Source organism: Nycticebus coucang, chromosome 22, assembly GCF_027406575.1.
Source record: "Nycticebus coucang isolate mNycCou1 chromosome 22, mNycCou1.pri, whole genome shotgun sequence".
In the NCBI taxonomy this organism is placed as follows: Eukaryota; Metazoa; Chordata; class Mammalia; order Primates; family Lorisidae; genus Nycticebus; species Nycticebus coucang.
In genome coordinates this window covers 16,911,779-16,935,050 of record NC_069801.1, presented here as the reverse complement: position 1 = coordinate 16,935,050, position 23,272 = coordinate 16,911,779, and the positions used below count along the sequence as shown (strand labels likewise).

At 54.0% G+C, this 23,272-nt stretch overlaps 1 protein-coding gene across 1 annotated transcript in view; it reads right to left on the bottom strand.

The window, feature by feature from the left end:
• Positions 1-8,008: 8,008 nt before the first annotated feature.
• EPHA8 (EPH receptor A8) overlaps positions 8,009-23,272 on the bottom strand; it is a 34,415-nt gene continuing 19,151 nt past the window's right edge. Inside the window, exons 4-17 of the mRNA XM_053576444.1 lie at positions 22,934-23,089; positions 20,191-20,526; positions 16,476-16,600; positions 16,247-16,409; positions 14,917-15,010; positions 14,126-14,193; positions 13,169-13,333; positions 12,823-13,008; positions 12,483-12,544; positions 11,687-11,896; positions 10,739-10,888; positions 10,466-10,656; positions 10,028-10,195; positions 8,009-9,870 (exon numbers count right to left, since the gene is read on the bottom strand). Of these exons, the coding sequence (XP_053432419.1) occupies positions 9,756-9,870; positions 10,028-10,195; positions 10,466-10,656; positions 10,739-10,888; positions 11,687-11,896; positions 12,483-12,544; positions 12,823-13,008; positions 13,169-13,333; positions 14,126-14,193; positions 14,917-15,010; positions 16,247-16,409; positions 16,476-16,600; positions 20,191-20,526; positions 22,934-23,089 (2,189 nt within the window). The 3' untranslated portion in view covers positions 8,009-9,755. The remainder of the gene's footprint in view (positions 9,871-10,027; positions 10,196-10,465; positions 10,657-10,738; positions 10,889-11,686; positions 11,897-12,482; positions 12,545-12,822; positions 13,009-13,168; positions 13,334-14,125; positions 14,194-14,916; positions 15,011-16,246; positions 16,410-16,475; positions 16,601-20,190; positions 20,527-22,933; positions 23,090-23,272) is intronic.

The following is a 23,272-nucleotide window of genomic DNA, read 5'->3' as shown; positions in this document are numbered from 1 at the left end:
GCAAGAAAAATATAGAGGACCTTCGGGAAAAGCAATCTGGGCTTGAAGTTTGAGGCCAGGTCTAAACTTGAGTCTTAACAGAGCCTCAACTTCTCCAGCTGTGAAATGGGAAGAACGATGTGCAATAAGCCTTCTGAGACTTGGCTTTTCTTAAGGATAGAGCCAAGAATATCTACCTGGCCTGGGAGGGACCCTAGGAGGTTCTTGGGGGAGAAGCCAAAGGCACATGTTAAGCAGGACTCTGGGGATCCACTGAGCATCTGTGCTGGACAGTCCAGGTCTGGGATGTCCCCACGAGGACTCTTACACTGAGGCACAATGATTCCTGTTAGGAGCATCTTGACAGACACAAAATTGTCATTGGGAAGAGACAGAGATGGGGGAGGAAATCAGAGGTGACCACCTTGGCTTTGTATGTGTATACACACACACACACCACCCACCCTGTACACAAAAGCACACTACTCACCCAGTCATGCCCTTGCCCCTGTCACAGTCACGGAAACATACACATGTACAGTATACATACCTATACCAATCACACACACACATTTGTGTATTTTATATACTCCAACCAATGGCTTCTACACACAAAGACCCATTCCTTAACCTTAGCCACCCTCACCCTCCTGATATACTTATCCATCATTTTCATGTGAACACACCCCTATGCAGCGGGATCCCAACAGTCATACAGACACGCAGAGATAATGCCAATGTACCCCTTTGCACAGTCACACAGCATCACAGGCACAAACATGTCTGCACAGCTCTTCTAGCCATGTCCTTACATCTAAGCACCACTCCACAGCAATGGGTTCCACCCCCTACCCATCACTCACCCCCTCCAGCCAGCATCCTGGGCTGCTCTCCCCCAGGACAAACTGCCCAGGGGACAAATTCGTGTGTGATCTGGGCTTAGGAAAGGGCACACATCCCTAACCACCCCACTGGTGCACACCACCATTGCCCCTCCCCTGGGAGCCAGGCTGACCTGGGTTCCAATCCTGGTTCACCACTTGCCAGCTGTGTAACAGGGAGCAAGTTCCATATCCTCCCTCTGCCTCGGTTTCCTTGCTGATGAAAAGCGGATTGTGACAGCAACACCCTCATAAGGTTTCTAAGGGGACCAAAAATCTGATATACGGAAAGCACTTGACACTGTGTGTGACACAAGATAACGTGCGGTAAATAATGACTCACTGTTATTAATGACAATACGCCACCCACGCTGGCTCCCAGTAGATGCTATGCCGTCTTCTCTTCATAGCCCCTCTCACGCGAGTGTGTGTGTGTGAGTTTGTGTGTGTGTATGCATGTGTGTATACTTTTAGCATCTAAAGAGGATGTCAGCACTGATAGGGAGGGGCTGCCCCCCCTCAGCCTCAACCCTTGGATCACCTTGGCCAGGTCCCCCTGAGCTTCTTTCCTGACAGTTCTTACCTCCTTCACTTGCGCCTGTACCACCTCTGCCCCTCCCACTCCCCAGCCAAGCCCCTGCCCCACCCCCTTCTCCTTCGCTTGGGTTCCTGCCACGGCCTCCAAGCAGAAAGGTAGTTTCTAGCTTGTTTTGGTTTGGTTTACATGAGATGCTGAAGCTCTCGTTTTTTGGTATTCAGAGGGAAGTTCCTGCACTAATCTCCCCACTCTAAATGCTCATCACATTTCTCTTAAAGCCACAGGAGCTCCCCCATCGCCATCTTTTATTCATCAGCTTCTGCCATCCCCAACACAGGAGACATGGTAATGCAAACCCTCCAAGGACTGTGAATTTCATGCCAGCAGCTGACCCTTCCCCAGCTACCTAGTGTGGGGAAGGTGGAGGGAAGTCGTAATGAGGTGCCTGGGCATTAAGGATGAAGTGAGAGAGGTGGCTGACCCCCAGGCCCAGGCCACCACCCCCGGGTGGAATGAGAGATAGAAGAGTGACAGTGGGGGCTTGTCTGGGGGCTGGGACTCTAGACTGCTTGGGCTGCTCCAAGCCTCATGCACAGCTTGGCTCTCACCACCTCCACTGAGACACCCAGGCACCCCCACTGCAGCAATAGTGACAAACACCAGGCACCATCCTTTGCATCTTATCCTCATGTTACCATTTAATCCTATGAGACAGATACAAGTAGTGGCCCCATGTTACAGATGATGAAATGAGGCTCAAAGAGAAGTGACATCCTTAAGGTCACACAGAAAGGAAGAATGAAGAAACTGATCCTGCTATAGGGCAGATACCCAGGAACCCGGTAATTTATTGCTTGCTGAATTCTTACTATGACCCAGCCCTGGGCTGGGCACTGGGGTTCCCTGACTTGACACTGAAAAGTGTCAGGGGACAGTTCTGGCCTTCCCAGAGATCTATCACAGTGCAATGAAAGTGCTTAAATGTGCAAGCCAAGAGGTCTGAGGGAGCTCAGAGAAAGGAGGCATCTAACTCTAAACTAGCACAAGGGCACCAGAGGTTGAAATCTTCAGTGTGAGTTGGAATTGGCCAGGGGGAGAAAGGAGGGGAAGAACATTCTAGAAGAAAACACACAGGCACAGCCATGAGAGGACACGTGAGCCTGTAGGCGTTTTCTCCTGGCTGGAGGGTCCCCTGGGTGTTTTCTGGGGAGTAAGGGCAGGAGATGAAGTTGGAAAGGTGAATCAGATTAAAAGTGTTTGTTTGGGGCCTCCAACATTCTCTCAATGAACCCCTTTGCTGGGTGCAGGGTTTGACCAATTTTGCCCATAGAATCCAGGGGGGATTCTGCATTTGCTCAGGGGCCTCCAGAGAGGGCAAACCTTTCTCCAAAGAGAGGAGGACCTAATGGTGAAAACAGACCTTGTGTCTGATTGAAGGGTTAGGGGCCCTGTGCCTGGGGATTTCCTTTTGCCCCTCAAACCACTCCTCTGGAGAACTTATTGCCTTTATGTGGATGACACCTATAAGGATACCCAAAATACAGAAGGTAGAAAATGATCCAAACCTGGTTTTGGAGGCCTTTCTTTTAATGCACAATATAAGAAATTAGGTGACCTGGGTGCAGACTCAGAATTTGCCTCTGATGCTGTATGAACTTGAGCAAGTCCTCACTTCTCTGGGTGAGGCTGGTTTTCTTTATTTCAGAAACAAGGATGGGATAGAGGATGGAAAAACTGGATAACTCTGAAGTCCTCTAATTCTGTAACAAGAGCAAAGGGAATTATTCCAATATGCTAGGATTCTGTAATTTGGCTTCTCTGTTCTCTCCACCCTGTGAGCATCTTGAGGACAGGGATGATCTTACTTATTCCAAAATTCACAGAGCCAAGTGCAGGGCCTGCCATAAAAGATGTGCTCAATAAATATATGTAGCACATTTTTTTGTTAAACAAATACCTATTGAACGAACACAAATGTGGACCATCACCGTGCTACATAGTGGGGCTCACACGATAAGTAAATTAGATGGGGTGCTTTTTAAAGACATACTGAATAGTGGGGCAAAAATTAAGCAAGTAAATAAAGTGACATGACTTCAGTTGGAAGTGCTATAAATACAATAATGTCGGGCGTCATGATGGTGCAGGTAGGAGCCCTCTCGGTAGGCTAAGCCTTTTAGAGATGTGGAAGAGCAGCCCAGGCAGAGGGAAAAGCAAATGTAAAGGGTTGGCAAGTCCAAAAAAATAAAAGGAAGGGCATGGGTGAGTGGGAAGGCGGTTGGAAAGAGGTTGGAGAGGCCAGCAGGGGTGGATTATGGAGGGTGTTATAGGCTGGGGGAGGATTTTAGATGTTATTATAAAGTTGGTGGGAAGCTTTCTGAAGATAGTAATCCTGGACAGAGCGTGATCTGGTTTATGTTTTTAAAAGATCCCTTTAGCTGCTTGTGGAGAATGGATTATGAGGATGATAAAGGAAGTTGGGAGGCCAGTAAAGAAGAGAGGTGGGGGTGACAGGACCAGGTGGAGATGCATGGTTAGATTTGGGGTACCTTTGGGTGAGAGCTGGCCAGACCTGCCTGTCTATTGCAGCAAACCAGTCCCACCACTAGGGTCCAGCACCCTGGACAGCGCAACCACCCACAAGTTCAGAAGGCCAGTTATTCCAGCTTTCCTGCTTCTGAGCTTCCTGGGGGCGGCTCACAGAACCCCGAGTGCAGTGGCTCCCACCTGTAACCCAGCACTCTGAGAGGCCAAGATGAGTGGATTATTTGCTTCAGAATACTCTCTCTCTCTTTTTTTTTTTTTTGAGACAGAGCCTCAAGCTGTTGCCCTGGGTAGAGTGCTGTGGCATCAAAGCTCACAGCAACCTCCAACTCCTGGGCTCAAGTAATTCTCCTGCCTCCACCTCCCAAGTAGCTGGGACTACAGGCGCCCACTACAATCCTTGGCTATTTTTTGGTTGCAACCATCATTGTTGTTTGGCAGGCCCGGGCTGGATTCGAACCCGCCAGCTCAGGTGTATGTGGCTGGCGCCTTAGCCCCTTGAGCCACAGGTGCCAAGCCAGAATACTCTCTTTTTCACAAAAGAAAAGCCATGAAACATGATGGAGTTGGGTTGAACCTGGTGTTTATCTGTACCACGCATGTTTTCATACGGTCATGACCTAGTTTTGCATTCAAAATCTGTTTATTCTATCCTTACGTATATATTTTAAAGTTTACCTAAATAATATAATACTATACATATTCCTTGACCATTTATTTTTTTACTCCCAGTTATGTTTTGGAAGCTTATCCATATTGATACATGCTGAACTAGTTTATTCATTTTAACTGTGCTAGATTATTTTATTGCACTTATAAAGCAATTTATCATACTGTTTTCCTGCTGAGAGGCAGTGAGGCTCCTCTTCGGTTTTCTATGACATACTAAGGGGCAATGAATATCTTTGCACAAGCCTCCTTTTGCATGAGTGTGAGTTTCCCTAGGATATTACAGAAAATATTCTTGGTGTCCCATCCAGGTGACTTTTACCTGCAGGCATATCCACTCTTCCAGCTTTGAGTGCTGACAGCTCCCGTCTTTAAACCTTCCTTGCCCACAAATTTATACCACCCCTGTACACCCCCACCTTCGTGGGGGTAGCCATAGCTAATGACTACCTTACCCAGGGGTGGAAAATATTGGTTCCCTGTCTCAAGGTGATCAACGCTGTGAAGTCACTAATACTCCTGAGCTCCCTGTGGAATAAGCTTTGAAGCTAATCTCCAACGGAGAACATGTCATCGCTTAGCGTTTTTTTGCCACCCTGCCTGGAATCGTCTCTCCCTTTCACCTGAGAGCTCTCCCTCAATAAATCACCTGCACAAGCATTCCCGTCTCAGGCCCTGCTGAGGACACTTAACCTGCGAACCGCACACATTCGCGGTGGAGTTGACTGAGTCATAGATTTGCTTATCTTCGAGTTGACTAAGCATTTCCAAATCGCTCTTCAAAGTAGTTGTACAAATTTATATTCCCATTAGCAGCTTATAGACAGAGGTACTGGTGTATATGCACTAATTTTGCCAGTTAGATTGGTGTAATACGCTGTCTCATATGGTTTTAATTTGCATTTCTGTGTTTACTAGTGATGCTAACACTCTTTTTTATATCTTTATTAGCTTTTCAAATTTCTTCCTTTTGCCCATTTTCCTATTGCTTTGGCAAGTTTTGGTAAATTGATTCTTTGGAGTTTCTTTTTTTAAATTCTTTTGTAAATGAATTCTCTCTTGGTCACAACAGTTGCAAATGGATGCTCCCAGCCTATGGCTTTAACAAATCTTTTCATCTTTTCTCTCATATGGAAGTTCTTGATTTGAATAAAATAAGATCGATCATTGCTTTCCTTTGCCATGTATGCTTTTTGTGTTTTATTTTCTACTCTAAGATAGCAGAGCTATTTTCCTCTGTTTTCTTTTGAATATTTTCTAGTTTACTTTTTGCGTTTAGGACTTTAATAAACCTAGAACTTATTTTGTGAGTGATGTGAGCAGGGATCCAATTTTACCTTTTCCCACAGGGGTATTCGATTGTCCAGGGTCATCTGTTAACTAGCCCATCTTCACTCTTTGCCGTGTTTCGTCTCTCACATGTATTTGGATCTGTTGCTAGGCGTCATTCTCTGCTCTTTTTAACTGCCGTTCTATTTCTGGGACCCAATCAAACTATTTTAATTATTAGAACTTCATGTAACTATTGACATCTGATTGGATGAGATGCCCTTTTTCTTTTTCTTTCTTTTTCAAAATTGCCTTGGCTATTCTGAGTTCTTTCTTATTCCATATACATTCTGAGAAAATGTTTTCTCAAAGGGGTTTCTCAAATGTTTTCACAAAACCTTGTCAAGCTTCAGGGAAAACTCTATTGCCGTTTTTATCGGAAAATAAATGTATAGATTAAATTGGAGGGAAATAGCCAACTGAGATGTTTTTGTTTATTTGTTTTTTGAGATAGGGTCTCACTCTGTTGTCCAGGCTAGAGTGCAGTGGCACCATCAGAGTTCACTGTGACCTCAAACTCCTGGGCTCAAGTGATCCTCCTGAGTAGCTGGGACTATAGGTGTGCACCACCACTCTGGCTAATTTTTAATTTTTTTTTTTTAATAGAGATAGGGGGTCGCACTATGTTGCCCAGCCTGATTTTGAACTCCTCACCCCAAGCAATCCTCCTGCCTTGGCCTCCTGGCGTGCTAGGATTCTAGGTGTAAGCCACTGTGCCTGATCCATGATGATAAGGTTAGAACATGGTTTGTTTCTCCTCTGGCTGTATTCTTTCTCTTCTGACTGTATTCTTTCTCTCCTCTGCATTCCATGGCTTGCACAGAAGACTGTCTAGGAAATGAACCTCTTCCACCTCCTTCAAGGCCCAAGTGAAATGTCCTCCTCCAGCAAGTCCTCCAGGCTCTCCCTGACCTCTTCTGTGATCTCTTCTGTGCGCCCTATTTCCTGTACACTTAGCATAGTGGATCTGATTGAGGGAGCCTAGTTTCTGAGCTTCTTAAGAGAAGGGCTGCATCTCATTCATCTTCAAATCCCCAGAGGCACCCAGCACAGTAGGTGTTCAATAGGATCTGGTGATTTATCCTTAAGGGAAGAGAAATATATAGTAATAGGTTCTTCCTCATAGGAAGCAATTGTATTCAGGGGGAGAGGGCTTGCTGATGAATTTGGAGTTCAACAGGAAACAGACAGATTTAACTCTGCATGATGGCTCTGCCGTGTGGGACACTGGCCTCCCCAAGTCTGCTTTTGCCCATCTATAAAATGGGGATAATATTCCCAATCTCACAGAGCCGTTGTGATTATTAGAGAGATAATGTAGGAAATGCAATAAAGGTATTTTTTCCTTCTTGTTCCCAATTTCTTAATTTGAGGCCAGTGCAGGAATGAAGCCCCTTCTCCCAGCTAGAGACCATTCACTTCCTCATCTTTAAGACCCCAGAGGCGTCTTCTCCAAATGCCTGAGCCATTGGCTCTAATGGGCACAGGTGGATTCTGTTCTTGCTACAGTCTCCTGCCTGTATCCAGCCTCTGAGAGTGGGTCCTCAGCTCCCTAATATAATTGTAGGGGATGCTCAAACCCTGTCTCCCCTGTCTTGCCCCACAGTGCCCATGTCTCCCAGTAGAGTCCTAGGTCCTGATGAAGTTGTTCCCATGAGATGTTCCTGCCTCACGTATTCCTCTTCCAGGTGAGGTCTTTCTATCCCCAGAGAACTCAGGCGAGGGCAATGCCCAGCTGAAAGGGATTGTGCTTCAGGGTGAAGCACCATCCATCCCTCTTGGAAGAGAGAATTTGGGCCCTACAGGGGTGCCTCCTAGCAAAGCATGGCTTTGGAGTTGGACAAACTTGGGTTCTGATTCATCCCCTACCCCATCCTTGACTTTAGACAAGTTGACCTCTGTAAGACTCAATTTCCCCATATGTAAAATGGGTGCACTAATCCCACCTCCTGCAACAGATGACAAAAACAGAGGGAAATACAATTGAATGGAATGTATACAGTAGGTGCTCAATATAAGGTCGCTCCTTTCCCACCAGATGTTATAGAAATAAGAGGGGAACACAGGTAAAGATGAGGCAGAATTTATTCTCATTGTGGGTAAGTCCAAGACTCAGGATGGAGACCACAGAGAGGCAGTCCCCAAGAGGGACTCCACACTGGGGGCAAGGGCCACACTTTTGTAAGTGCCAGGGCCACAGTGCCCCCGTGACTATGAGGATCCAGAGCCCAGAAACCGGGTGAGAGTGTGTAGGGTGGGGAGGAAGACAGGCCCCCCCCCAAATCGTGTCCTGACCATGTTTCCGACTTCCATAGGAAGGAAGAGCAGCTCGGCTATATAGAAATATAACATAGAGAGAGGTGTAGAGAGCTGGCCGCGGCACCCGGACAGGGCTGACTCCCCGAATTATTGCAGGAGGGAGAGGGGCTCAGTGCTGGTGTGCCGCGGTCACTGTGCTGGCTGTGGGGAGGGCTGGATGGGGCTGGGAGCTGGGCCGGCCCCTCCCTCTGGGGGTGCCTTGAACCCTGCCTGCCGACTGCCCCGGGATGGGGCTGTCTCACCCTGGTGCTTTTCATGTGCTTTGAAGACCATTTTTGCATTGTCAGGAGTGAGGAGAAAATATTCTGACATGGTAGAAAAGAAGATATTTACATACCCTGGTGGGCCGTAAGGGGAAGGGTCTGTCTGTGAGGGGGTGGGGCTTTCCAGGTGGCTGTCCCCACAGCAGCAGCCACCGTGTCGGGTGGTGTGCAGGGAGGGGAGGCCTGGGCTGGGAGGCAGGAGGCCCCAACTCTGACTTTTGCTTGCCATGTGACCCAGGACACGGTACATCCCTTTCAGGCCTCAGTCTCCCCTTGTGGTACAGGAAGGGGTGGATGAGACACCAGGATCTTCTGGTTCCTGATCCTAGGCGTGGTGGCAGGGCGGCTCAGAGCTGGGCAGTGCAAGGTTGGCAAAGGGACTTCCAAGTGATGAAGCCTGGGCCATCGGGGGAAGGTAGCAGAGACAAGAGGGGAGCTTGTGGGCCCTCACCCTGGCCGGGCAGCCAAGGACAGCTGAGGGCATTTCGTGTGCTCTGCTGTGAGTCTACATGAAAGGTGGCCAGTAGGACTGGCCAGGAACCCTGTTTTCCTGTTGAAGCAGCGATGGGAGCCGGGTGGAGGCTGCAGGTGGCCCCCCCGGCTAGAGGGAGGACCTAGACCTGAGATACAGCCAAGGTGGGCTCACCCAGGCAGAGACAAGGGTGGGCCTGGTGCTGGTGAGGTTCAGAAATGGACCCTGGCTCTGGCCTCCAGGTGTAGGGGGCAGCTGGCGTGAGCTTCTCCCCAGGCCCCGTGGGTGTTGGGACCTGGGCGCATCACTCTGAGTCACACCTCCTCATTCATAACACACCATCCACGGTCACGCACATGTGCCCCAGCCTTGACGGATAAGCACACACCTCGCACATTCATCCTGAGACCCAACTGTGTGGACACACATGTGATCACACACAAGGACCCCATTGAATACACTCCCCACAGCACACACACGTACACATACATTCACACACAGACATGCATGCACACACCGAGGCAGATAAACGAAGTCTCTTTTGGACTCTATGGCATGGAGGCCCAGGCTCTGGAAAGAAGGCCTCTGCCCTGAGGCACAGGTGTCCTGGCTATGCTGGGCACTGACCCCTGCTGACTCTAGATCCTGTGATAGAGCCTTTAGCCTTCCTAGTGCCTGCAAGGAGGGCAGCCAACAAGGAGGGGCAGAGCCTAGGCCCTCTGACAGCTGGCTGATCCTGAGGTGGCCCTGCCCGCCACAAGTCAGAGGTGCCGGCGAGGCCCCTGGGTGCTGGTCAGCTGGGCCCGCATGGTCTGGATGCTGCCCAGGATCTTCTTCTGGTGACCCATGAGGGTGATGCCCAGGGCCCGCACGTCCCTGTGGAGGAAGGATGATGCTGGCCAGGTTGACCTGCGGGGCCTGGAGCCACAGAGGCAGGGCCAAGCTTATCCCCTAGAACTGCCAACCTCCTCAGCAGCCCTGCCCCCAGCTCTGGGCCTCTGACCCTGTGGGGACGGCCATCCCCTTCACTCACTGGGCGTTCATACGCAGCACCATGCCCAGAGAGGAGTAACCACCGGCAGCGAAGTGGTCTCGGTACCGGCCCATGCGGATAGAGTCCAGCCAGTCCCCCACGGTGAGGCCCCCGCCTCCGCCCCCTCGGAGGTCAAAGCAGCTCCGGGCGAAAGCAGGGGGTGGGCACCTGAGGCACAGGGGCTCTTGGTGAGTGGCCTTCCACAGGGACCCTGGCACTAGCCACCCTCAACCTCCATCCAGGTATCAGGCTTGGCAGTGGGCAGAGCCCTAGAAGGAGGGGGCAGAGGAAGGGCCCAGGTGGGGTCTGGTCCAGGGGTCAGGGCAGAGCCATTCCAGGCCTGGAATAAGTCTGGGCTACATCTGGGGCGGGAGATGGTCGGAGGCAATGCTGGGACAGCAACCTGGCCTTGACGGAGCCAGGGAGGGTGCAGGGCACCTGCTGACAGTGGCTGTGGCCCTGAGAGTCTCAGGGCTGCGGATCAGTGCGTCGAGGACGCTGATGATCTGGGAGAAGCGAGGCCGCTGGGCCCGGTCCTTGTGCCAGCAGTCAAGCATGAGCTGGTGCAGGGCGCGGGGGCAGCCCATGGGTGCAGGCAGGCGGTACCCCTCCTCTACAGAGCTGATGACCTGCAGGAGCACAGCACCGAGCTCAGCATCTCTCCCTCTGAGGCCCCGCTGCACCGCTGCCCAGCCATGGCCCCAAACTCACATCTCTGTTGGTCATGTTCCAGTAGGGCCGCTCCCCATAGGCCAGCACTTCCCACATGACCACGCCAAAACTCCACACATCGCTGGCCGAGGAGAAGGTACGGAAGGCAATAGCCTCAGGGGCTGTCCAGCGGATGGGGATCTTCCCTCCCTGTGATGGCCGTGGAGATGTTAAGGGGCTGCCCAGGCCTGGCAGCATCCTGGGGCCTGTTTCCCCTTCCTGCTCTGATGGGGAGACCTGCCCCATGAAGCTGCTGTGGGGTGGAATGGTTGGGAAGGGTGCCAGGTGTCTGGTGCACAGCAGCTGCTCAGAAAGCCGGTCAGCAGGCCAGTGTCCGAGCGGGGTGGATGCTCAGGGAACCTGACCCGATTGCTTTCTAACCCTTCCTCTCTCCCTCCCTCCTCTTCTTCATTTTTTTTTGGTCACAAAATCCTTCCTCTGTATTAAACTGTGCTCAGTGGAGAGATGGGGGCTCTGACTATCAGGTCGGAGCTGAGTGTATGAACGCTGAGCTTGGTGCTGTGCTCCCGCAGGTCATCACCTATCAGGCAGCCCCCTGGGCACCTCGAGAGAAGCCCAGGTCTCCATGGAACACATTTGAAAATGGCTGGGTTTTAGCCAAACTTTAGAGACAGATGCGGAGTCTGTGTGACTCAGAGATTCCAACCTGCCCGAAGTCTCCCAGCAAGTGAATGACAGTGCCACCCCACCCGGGTCACCCAGACCACTGAGGATAGAGGAAGGCCGGTGAGGTTGTTCTTATTTCTCAGAGGAAGGAACTGGGGTGGAGAGAGGAGATCGGATGTGCCCCAGGTCAAGGGCAACTGCGAAACTGCCAACTTCACTCAGCTACCTGTGGTAGAGATCTCAGGCCCTGGGTCAGACTGTGCCCACATGCCTCCTTGCTCCCTACCCCCAGCCTAGTGCAAAGGGGTGTGGGCCACGCACCGTGGTGGTGTAGGCAGCATCGGGGTCGTCCTCCAGCACCCGTGAGAGCCCGAAGTCAGACACTTTGCAGACCAGGTTGCTGTCCACCAGGACGTTCCGGGCGGCCAGGTCCCGGTGGACATAGCCCAGGTCTGAGAGGTAGCGCATGCCGGCGCCCACTCCCCTGAGCATGCCCACCAGCTGCGTGATGGTGAACTGCCCATCGTGGGTCTGCGGAGGGACACAGCTTGGGCTTCAGGGGGCCCAGCGAGACGCCTGGTCCGTGGACAGGAACCTTCCCATCCGTGCGATACTTGAGAGCTGAGGTGGCTCTTGGCAACTCGCGAAGTGCTTCACTGCTTATGAAGCACCTCGCAGTTTATGGTTTATTCTCTCGGTCCCATTTACACTCACAGCAACCCTGTGAGGTAGGTGGGGCAGCAATGACCGCTTATCCACTTGGTGGAAGGAGAAATGGAGGTCCGGGGAGGGGCAGGGTAAGTGCTGTGCCTTAGAGCACCGTGGCGCATGGACAACAGCTAGGGACCCAGCTGTTCCCACCACACCCACCTGCTCCCTGCTGGGTGGGGCCTGGACACCCCTAGAGGCCCCTGTTCAGAGCAGCAGGACCCCGCAGAGCAGAGACCAGGAGGCAGTTAGATTAGTGGCGTGAAGACCCCCTCCTTAGTCCCGCTGCCACCCACCTTTCCCCAGGCCTATTGGGCCCAAGCTGGGGAGGGGCTGGAGGGCTTTGGGCTGTCTCACCCAGATGGAGCATCCCTCCCCAGCCCACAGAAGAGGCCAGGCAGACACACACCCTCAGGAAGGCATCCAGAGAGCCGTTCTCCATGTACTCGGTCACGATCATGGCCAGGCGGCCTGGGGAGGAGGATGGGGGAGAGGTGGCTCTTGGTGGGGAGGTCAGGGCTACTGATCAGAGCCTCCAGGAAGGGGTCCCCCACCCAGGAGTTGGGCCAGCATTAAACATCCCTGGGTACCTAGAATTCCTACTGGGGTCCTGAGCTCTGGGCAGTTTCAGAGTCACCAAGGGGACAGGACCAGGGTGGGGCAGAGCACAGTGAACCAGAGGATGGACCCAGAGCCCTGTCTGGATTTAGGGCCCCTGCAGGGTGAGGCTGTCCTTGACTGGCACCTACCACGGGTGACGACACCCTCCAGGCGGATGATATTAGGGTGGTCGAACTGACCCATGATGGATGCCTCGCTCAGGAAGTCCCGCCGCTGTCTCTCCGTGTAGCCGGCCTTGAGGGCCTTGATGGCCACAGGCACATCCCGCTGCCCTGGCACCCGCAGCCGCCCATAGCAGACTTCCCCAGACTCTCCTGCAGACCCCAAGAGTGGCAGGCAGGGGAGGTAGTGGGATCCTCCTCCCCTACCCCAGATCCCCACACTGGGCTGCCAGGCCCGTCTCCCCCATCCTCTGCCTTGGGTGCCCTCCATGCCCCTCTGTACTGACCACACCCTCGAACCCCCGGGTCTCACCAGAGCCAATGATTTTTTCGATGTGGATCCTGGAGGCCTCAATCTCTCGGGTGAAATTGCGGCCTGCCCGGCCTGGCTCCTCATAGTTGTGGGGTTCTGCATAGAACTGGGGTTCTGGGAGCTTTCCCGGGGGGTGGTGCAGGGGCAGAAAAACAGGAGGGGGTGCTGAGGGCCAAGGGAGAAGAGCCTTCAGTGGGGTCCGGGAGGAATGTTTCTCTTCTGGCATTCCCTTGGCCTGGGCTGGGTCTGGGGTGGGGGGCCGGGTGTCTCTGGGAATCTCTAGATGCGGCATCAAACAGTTGGTGCCCCATAAGTGTTTGCCCAGTGAAAGTGAGGTCTCTGTGGAGTAGCTCTGGGGTTTCTATGGGGCTGTGGAGTCTCCAGTGAGCGCTAAGCATATCTGTCATTTTCTGGGGTCACTTCTAGAGTCCTTGAGATCTTTCTACATTGTTCTGGGGTAGGGATGTGCCAAAAGTAAGTTTTCACCACAAGAGTCAGCTTGGACTGGTTGAAAATACCAACAGTTTCCTGGAAGACTGTGTTAAGAAGGATTGTGAGGCTGCATTTAGGCTCAGCGGGAATCAGCACCGTAACTGATACTGAATTCTGCCTACGCACAGGACTGAGGCGTCGAGGCAGGCACCCCCAGAAATGCCTTATTTTCTGGTGTCTCTACAGGATCCTCTTCTCTAAGAGTACAGTGACACCCGCCCCAAAGTCACATGCGAATGAGTGTGCACATTTGTGCATCCCTTGGGGAGGAGGGTCTCTGACATCCTCAGTGAGGTCTGCAAGCCCAAGAGAGGTGAGAACACTGCCTTCTGGGTACCAAGTCTCTGGGGCTCTAGTCTCTTCTGTGGGCACCTTTCTCCTTCCTACCTGTGCCAACCCCAGTCCAGCGCTAGGTCCTGCTGTGAGCTCCTCTTTGCCCCCAAGTCCCCTGGCCCCTGCACTTACCCTGTCCACTCTGATAGTGCATCTTTTCCTCGTCCGAGTCCTGGAAGGCCTTGCTGTAACCACAGTGTCTATGGAGGAGCGTCACCACGCTGCATGAGGCCAGGCTGTCCCTAGCCCCAGCCCTGACCTTGTCTGGGGGGCAAGTCAGGGCCCCTCCCTTCCATTCCCTTTCCCTGACAGGTCAGATCATGCCCTATATGACATCTTCAGGGGAGAGTCCCCAGCCTCAGGCTCTCAACCCAGCTGACTCATGACAGCCCAGATAGTCAGAAGCATTCTGTGAGCTACAAAATGCCCTGAAGTCCACCCAATCCTCACAGCAAAGCTATTGGTCTCGTGTTAGTGAAACCACCCCTGGAGGAGGGCTTGGGAGATGTGCATGACCTTGGCAAGCCCCTTTCCCTCCCTGGCTTCTGTCTCTCTATCAGATGATCCTTCCATTTTTGTTGTCTGGGGTCCTAAGCTCAGGTTTAGTGTACTAGCCCATCTCCAGGAGAGGAGCAAATGACTGAGCTGAGCACAGTCTCCAGTTTGATATGTCCCAGCTTGGGTATCTGTCTGTGGTGTGACTTGGGCAAATGACCTGACCTCTCTGATCCCCAATTTATTCTCCTGCAAAATGAGGTCAGAATCTGTACCTCACTGGTGTCTCACTGGGTTAAATGAGATGGTATGTTTGTAAGTGAGGCAGCCTCGGGAACGTGGAGACCACTGGCTCGGCGTGACTAGGGGTGAGTTGGAGGCATAGCCTACTTGGGGAGAGGGTTGGGGGGCTGGGTCGGACCACCCACCTCTTCTTACAGATGAGCAGGAGCAGAAGCACCACTAGGCCCGTGATGAGGGTTAGGCAGATCCAGACGATGGTCCGGGTGTCATAGCGGGGCCCTGTAGGGGAGACCAGGATAAAGGGACCAGGCCTCAGATCCAGAATCTGGCAGCACCACCTGCCTGCCTGGGCACCCTAGAGCCTGGTGGGCAGTCTCCTTATCCATAAGCCAGCCCAGCATTTGGGTCAAAGACTACCTACCTACCCCGCTATTAAGCTTCTCCCTCAAGACTCTGCTGCCCTGGGCTGCCTGGCTGCCTGTGACTGTGTGACCTGAAGAGAGTCACTTCACTTCTCTGAGCCAAGTACAGATGGGCAAAAAAAAAAGATAAAAAAAAGCCTGTCCTTCCTATTACCCTGAAAGCAAGAAAGTTGAGTGTGCTAAGAGCTGTACATTTAAGCCTCAATGAACCCTCCCCACATCCTTTCCAGGGAGATCAGATGATACCTTCAGTTTTCAGAGGCAAAAACTGGGATTCCGAGAACTCAAGGAATTTACTCAGGGCCACACAGTAAATGAGATTGGAGGGGACACATCCTGGCAGTTGCAAGGTGGCACCAGGCCTATGAGCACTTAAGACACACAAGTGCCAAGGGGGTAGCAGGTGGGGTGGCCGTAACTGTCCAGCACCAGCATGTGGAGAGGCCCAGGCACAGATGAGGCCTGGACTGGCTGGCAATGGGGCAGGTTGAGTGCAGAAGAGAAAGTCTCTAAGTCAGTGTTTCCCAAACTTGAAAGTGCCCTGGGATCTCCTGGAGGACTTTTTAAAACCCACATTGCTGGGCCCTTGGCCCAGGGATTTCTGAAGGGCTGGAGCAGGGCCTGAGAATCAGTATTCCTAATGAGTGCCAGGCTGCATTTGGGAACTCCTGAAGGCCAGGAACAGGAAGACACTGGAGAAGGGGCCTGGAATCTATCTTCAAACTGACTAGGTTCAAATCAATCTTGCTTTGTTGGGTGACCTTGGCAAATCACTCTACTGCTCCAACCCTGATTTGGGGATATGGACAATAACAGCTCACTAGCACCTGGGACGATTACGAGGCTATTCTGCTTCAAAGGGAATCAGAGGCCTGCAAGTGACACTGACGCTCGGCTAAAGCCAGCGGCCGAAGGGCAAGTAACTTTTCTCCCTGAGCCTCCACTTTTCACCTGTGACAATGCCGCAGACAGTCCCACAGGACGAGGAAAGCAGAGAGCCTGCGGGCACCAGTTCAGTACTCTAGTCCCTTCCTGCACCAGGGTGCTGGCGCCTGGGTGTGCATGCCTCGCCCTCCCCGCTCCCAGCACTCACGAGGTTTCCCAGTCTCCACCTCCATGGCCTGGCTGAAGCGGCCGCAGCCTGCCGAGGTGCGGGCTCGGACCTGGAACACGTAGCGCGTGCCCGGCTTGAGGCCAGAGATGGTGGCTCTGGTGGTGACGGCCTTGAGCGTGGAGTAGCTCTGCATTTCCTTGTCCTGAAGGGGAGGGTGGTTAGCGAGCCCCCCAGCCCGCAGGCCTAGGCCCCCCGCCCGCTGCGGTACCTTCTCATAGTACTTGATCTCATACTCCAAGATGATGCCGTTGGGCTGCTCCGGCTCCTGCCACAGCAACGACACGCTGGTCTGGCCTGCCCGCTCCTGCCGGATCACCACCACCTGGGATGGGGCTGGGAACGCCGCCCCGTCAGATGAGCAGTGCGGCTAAGATAGGTGGCCTCCCACCCCTCCCCAGGCCCTGCTCGGGGACCTGCCCCCGTCCTGGGAGAGCCAGCAGCCTCCAGTCCTCTGAGTAAATTGCTGGCTGCCACCTGGGTCAGCACCCTGGGGGTGATGTGGCCCAGCCTTGTCTGGGATGCAGGGTGGCTTAACTTAGCCAAGGCCTTGGTGTCCCCTAAGGAGTGCTTGAGAGAGGGAAGGACGGAAGGAGGGAGAAGGGAGAATGGAGGAAGCAGCCCCCACTGCCTGGGTGTGGAGGGCATGGCTGGGACAGCTCTAGATTCCCAGGGAAGGTGAGCTGAGCCCCGGGGCCCATTTGGGCTCCGGTCACCCTAGGTCACTGGGCCTCCCTGGGTGACTGACTCACCTGTTTCTTCATTCATCCATTCCCTCCCTCCCTGTGGTTACCCCTGAGGTCAGGCTGCTGGGAGGTGCCAGATACAGATACAGCCACAGCCAAGCAGAGGGACCTGCCCCCCTCTCCCTAGCTTGCCTGGGAGCTCCCTGAAGGCAGGGACTGCACACAGTAGGTGCCCAATAAAGATTGCAGGATGACTCTGACACAAAAAGTTAAGAAGCAGGGCGGCGCCTGTGGCTCAGTCGGTAAGGCGCAGGCCCCATATACCGAGGGTGGCGGGTTCAAACCCGGCCCCGGCCGAACTGCAACAAAAAAATAGCCGGGCGTTGTGGCGGGCGCCTGTAGTCCCAGGTACTCGGGAGCCTGAGGCAAGAGAATCGCTTAAGCCCAGGAGTTGGAGGTTGCTGTGAGCTGTGTGAGGCCATGGCACTCTACCTAGGGCCATAAAGTGAAACTCTGTCTCTACAAAAAAAAAAAAAAAAAAAAAAAAAGAAGCAACTCCCGAGTGGAGTTGGAAGGGTGTGGTCCGAGAGAACCCTACCCCGACCCCAGTCTGGGACTCAGGTGTGGACTCAGAACTCAGCTCTCTCTCTTGTCAGCTGGGACCCTGGGGAAGTCACTGGCTGTCTCTGGGCATCAGCGTCCCCATCTGTAAAGTAAGGCTGGCGGGTACCACCTGCCAGGGCAAGGTGAGGGTTTGATGAGACCACTATATGGAGGGACACACAGGGAGTGTCTCTTAAAAACCAACGATGCCCCAGAGCATTGGGTGATGCAGGAGTGGGACAGAGAGATTACAGCAGGGCTCAGGGGGAGGGGAAGAGGTTGCATTCCCATCTTGGAGGGGTACAGGGAGGAGGTGGCTGTGGAGGGAGGGGGCCAAGGGCCAGGCAGGAGCGGCACAGTCCTCTCTGTTGGCTCAGGGCTTCTGTCTGCCCTGAGGCCCCATCCCAGAGATGTGGGCTTCCACTCAATACTCTCCCTAGGAGGCACTGGGCTAGGACCTAGGGGCACTGCAGTACCCAAGACAGCCCTCAAGGAGCTAATGGTTTGTAAGAAAAAAAGGAAGTAAACAAGAAAACCAACCAGCAGGATATCTACAGGTTGTTTTAGGGCTGGGCAGGTACAAGGAGGGTGCTGTGGTGGAGAGGACCTCATGCAGGGCTGGGAGGGCGTGGGGCTGCTAAAGCAGCTAGGTGGTCAGGGTGGGCCTCCCTGCATGTGGGGAGCCAGTTTTGGAACGCCAGGGGGAAGAGCAAGTCAAGGAGAAGGGCGAGCAAGGCCAGGGCCCAGCAGCAAGGAAAGGCTTGGTGCACTCAAGGGTGAGGCCAGTACGTCTGAATGGGTGTGAGCCAGCGTGAGAGAGGACAGGTCAGGGTTGGAAGGCCAGCAGAGTGCACAGTCACAACCTGGGCCGCATGCGTTCTCTGTGAAAGGCTCAAGCACAGCCTGACCTCACTTAGGTTTCTGAAGCTTGCTCAGGAGTGGTGCGGAGAATAGTTCATGGGGCAAGGTGACATGATGGTGTGGACGGTGCAGGGGGGGGTGGGGGTGGGGGACTGAGGTGAGGGGGACTAGCTGGTAAATGGTGTGCAATGTGAGAGTCAGGGTGACAACCTGGGTTTGGGCTTCAGTGACCCAGTGGCCAGGGTGCCCGGTCCTGGGCTGGGGCTCCATGGGAGGGGCAGGTGTGGGGTGCTGGCTGTCCCTCACACACCCAAGTAGAGGAGGGCTGGACAGCTGGACCCCCACGGGGAGGTCTGCATGGGTGACACAAGTTAGGACTGATAGGACAAAGGTGGAATTCAAAGCCACCAGCCCTGATAAGGCCACCTAGAAAAGATGGAGGGTGGCACACAGGGAAAAGAGGAGGGCCCAGGACACACTGGGCATCTCAGCCCTTAGAGGCTGTGTGATAAGGGGGCTGCAAGTACACAGGCCAGAGAGGGAGATGGAGAATGGGGGGTGGTCTTGGCCATGAATGCAAGAGAAAAGTGCTCCATGAAGTCGAAAGGACAGGGCAGAAGCGCCTGATGGTGTGGGAGGAGAGGAGTTGATTCCTGTGGAGAGGTGAGGAAGACGTGGGAATTGGAGTTGCCAGAAAAGGCCTACAGGGGAGAGGTGACAGGTGTGGTGGGCACAGGCAGTTCTTCCATGAGGTTTTTATGGGAAGAGAAACCGTCTAAGGGCTGGAGAGGAATGCATCCCGGCCCAGCATGCCCCTGCCTCAGCTGCTGGGAGACAGGGGAGTGGGTGCAGGGCACTAAGTTCTGGGCACACAGGTCTCTCTTTCACTGTTTTGCTAGCATCTAGGACAGAGCTTGGCATTTAGTGGGGGCCCACGAATGCTGCTGAACAAGGGAGGCTCCTGAACAGCCAGAGCTCTGCCTGGCAAGAAGGGAGCCCTGGGTGCAGAGCTGGGAGGCGCCTCACTTGGGGGTGGGGAAGCCCTGGGCTGGGGTCCTGGCTCTGTCACTTCTAATGCAGGTGGCCCTGGGTAGCTCTCTGGGCCTCAGTTGCTTTCTCTGTGATGTACTGGGAAAAGTGTCTGCCAGGCTAGTGCTGCGTGGTGTTGGGAGGAGATGGTAGGCGGGGAGCCTAAAGGGTGTCAGACACACTTGGGGGTGGCTGGGAAAAGGAAGTGGCCCTTGGCGGGGCTCTCAGGCCAGGCTGTTGCTTGACAGGCAGGACCCCCCAGAGTTTGAAATTCAGCCCACCAACTTGACTAAAAAGAGAAATGGCTGAGGTCCAAGTCCATGTGACCAAATCTGTCCCAGGGGCAGCAATGGCAGCTGTTCTGGAAAATGATCATCAGAGTAATTTTATCTTTTAATGACATTTATTGAGCATTACCATGGGCCAGGTGCTGGGCTAAGCATTTTCATTCCTCTCATTTAAGCCTCAGAACAGAACCTACGGCAGGTATTATTATTCTCATTGCACCAAGGAAGAAACAGAGGCACAGAGAGGGAGGTTCTGGAACCCAGGCTTAGGACAGCCATGCTAGCCTGCCTCTGTGCTTTTTGGATTCCTCCCACTTATAGAATATGTTCTATTTTTCTAGGGCATAAAGAGCCTCTAGCTCTGGGTTCTGGTGAGGAGGGTGGGGCCTGAGAGGCTGCAGTCTGACCCCTGGGTGGGCACAGGGCCTGAGAAGCTGGGGGACGGAGTGTCTCTGCCTACCTGCCTGGTTTGTGGTGATGTTGACAACAGCAGCCTGGCGGGGCTCGGGGCTCAGGTCCGACACGCCGTTGACAGCCTCAATCCAGAAGGAGTAGTTCATATGTGCCAGCAGGTTGGCCACCAGCAGGTTGGCCTGCACCAAGCTCGTCTGCTGGGGCACAAAGCGGGTGCCACTCCCACACGCCTCGCAGTGGCTCAGGGCCCAGGGGCAGCGGCGGCACACAGCATTGTAGGTGATGTCACTGCGGCCACCTGGGTCCAGAGGAGGAGCCCACTCCAGAGTCACTGATGTCCCATTCACGCTAGAGATCAGGTTTACTGGTGCTGAGGGAGGCCCTGGGGACAGAGGATGAGAGGTGGGGGGGAGGGTATTTATCTGAGCTGGTTCAGTCTCCCCATGGTTGGACCAAGGAAAAGTATCCCCCATCATCTCTGGGGTTCTGTAAGGATAAGATCACATCTATTCCATCCTTTGGATGCTCCCCGAGGGCAAAGCTTGTGTCCCTCTGATCACAGTGTCACAGTCTGGGTAACCTAAGCACCCCTGCCCCACCCAAGCTGGACCACAGGGATTTTCAAGTTTGTGCTTCCCAAAGTTTTTATGCAGAGCAAGAGAGAGATGGGTAGTTCTCGAGGGCACCCACAGCAGCCACCTGCTTGTGAAGTGACCCATTTGCAGCCACATCATTCCTTTTTTTTGGGGGGGGGGGAGACAGAGTCTGAAGCTGTGGCTCTGGTAGAGTGCTGTTGCGTCATAGCTCACAGCAACCTCAAACTCAGGCTCGAGCGATCCTCTTGCCTCAGTTTTTCTATTTTTAGTAGAGATGGGTTTCACATTTGCTCAGGATAGTTTTGAACTCCTGAGTTCAAGCAATCCACCCGCCTCGGCCTCCCAAAGTGCTAGGATTACAGGTGTGAGCCACCACCCAGCCCACATCCATTCCTTAATCCAGGCCCTCCCCTGGATGCCCCTCAACCATCCAGCCATACCCAGGTGCTGAATCGAACATAAAATCCCACTGAGCACTCACAGTGGGTCACGTGGAAGCCCCAGGCAGCCCACTGGTGTCCCCTTGGCTGTGTGTGCCAGGCATCCCCTCCCTCACCCTTGGAATGGGGGCCCCAGTCTAGACAGCGCAAAGACTTAGGAGAGAGGGGGAAGTCCCTTGCTTGAACAAATGGGGGTGGGGCTGGAGGGCTGGGGCAGGCCTTTAGTTTGAGCCAGGAGGACATAGGGGGGCAGTGGGGTCCCCTGGCCTCAGAATTCCAGCTCCCAGAAACCCAGGTGGGGAATCTTAGATTTTCAGAAAATGGAACTGCAGGATCTCAGAATCAGAGAGAATCATACAATCTGAAGAGAAGAGAATCTAAAAATCTGAAAGGTATGGAATACTAACAACCTAGTCTTTCAGTCTTAAAGCTTTCCAGAACCTTAGGGCACTGAATTGTAGGTTTGGAACAGCTAGCTTTGTGCAAGTGTTCATGACCCAGAGCCAGGCTAGCCTTGCCTGAGCAGCCCATGCTGTCACCTTGTCACCTAGCTATCTCTTTCCACATGGGGAGAATACACGGGTCTGGGCGGAACAGAGGAGGGTGTGCAGGGACACGTGTGCATGTGCACACGTATGCTCCTACATGTGGGCGTGGAGACACCTGGATAACCCTCACCTGCCATGTGTAGGGGGCCCAGAACTTGGTGGTGACAGCATGTTGGACGAGGAGAGGGTGTCTGGGCTGGGACAGATTCTGTGACAACAGTCTGAAGTGCCCCTCACCCACCACATGAGCCCAGGGCGGGGCAGATGGGCTGGACTGAGCGGACCCAGGCCCCTCCCCAGGCCTGGGACCCAAGTGTGAGCAGCCCCTTCAGGGCCCGGAGGGGAGAGAACACAGGAGCTAAGGCGGCAGCAGAATGTGAGACAGTCATGCAGCCCTGCAGGCACGGGTACCAGAATGCTTCCACGTGCCCTCGGGTGTGCAGGGAACATGCAGACAGCCTCGCTAGACATGCTTCCTTGCATGGCCAGGTGTGCACCTGCACACATGCACAGTGAGATCACAAGACACACTCCTTCAAGTTTCACAGTCTTCTACGTTCCCTTCAGGTACCCAGATACACACACACACCCATAGGAATCCCTTATATACGTGAGCACAAATGCCCACTGCACACTCACACACAGGCATACAGACAGAGCAGCTGCAGACACACAGTTGCATGCTGCAGGCATCCCAGGGCACACAGGGTCTGACACACACACTCCACGTGCACACACACCACACACACTAAGGTAGCTGTCAGCTTTCAGCAGCTCCCACCAGCTCATCAAGGGTGAAGGTCGTGGGGTGATTTCCACCCTCGCCCCAAAGTGAACACCCTGGTATGGCCACCCAGTCCCCAGGACATGACATCACGGCCAGGTCTGAAGATGACCAAGGCCACCCAGTGTGGGGAAGGGAATGAGTCTGCCTCTAGTCCACCCTCCGGAGCTAAAAGGAAAGACCAACGGAGAGATTTCCCTGGAAAGACAGCAGGTGACACATGACAGAGGCTGGGAGCCCAGAGATATCAAGGCTCCTATTCAGGCCTCAGAGTTACTCTCCCAGCCTTAGACTGGCCCCTGGCCTGGGAGAGCCACCTGACCCTGTCCCACCCACAGAGAACTGGCTCCCTGAGGAGACCGAAGATGGGTCCTGGCCCAGACTAGAGCTCAAGATGCTGAGGCCTAGGGGTGGTACTCACGGGTGCAGGCTGAGGACGGGGGATCCAGGGCCGCGCGGTAGTAGCTGAGGTCACAGTGGCAGGCCTGGGTGGCTGGGGCTGCAGAGTGGCTGTGGGGAGGGCAGCGGGCACACAGCTGGTCCCCAGGGGCTGACTTGTAGAAGCCCAGCTCGCAGGCTATGGAGGAGAAGGCGGCCACAGGTGAGCCAGCCGGGCGGTCCTGGTAGGCCTCTGGGACAGCTCTCGCTCTGACCCAGAGCTTCCTGGTGGAGCCTCCAGAAGGACAGAGTACATACCCCCAGCATGGAGGGACAGAAGCACAGAGGGCTGTGACTGACACAGGGTCCCACAGCAAGTCAG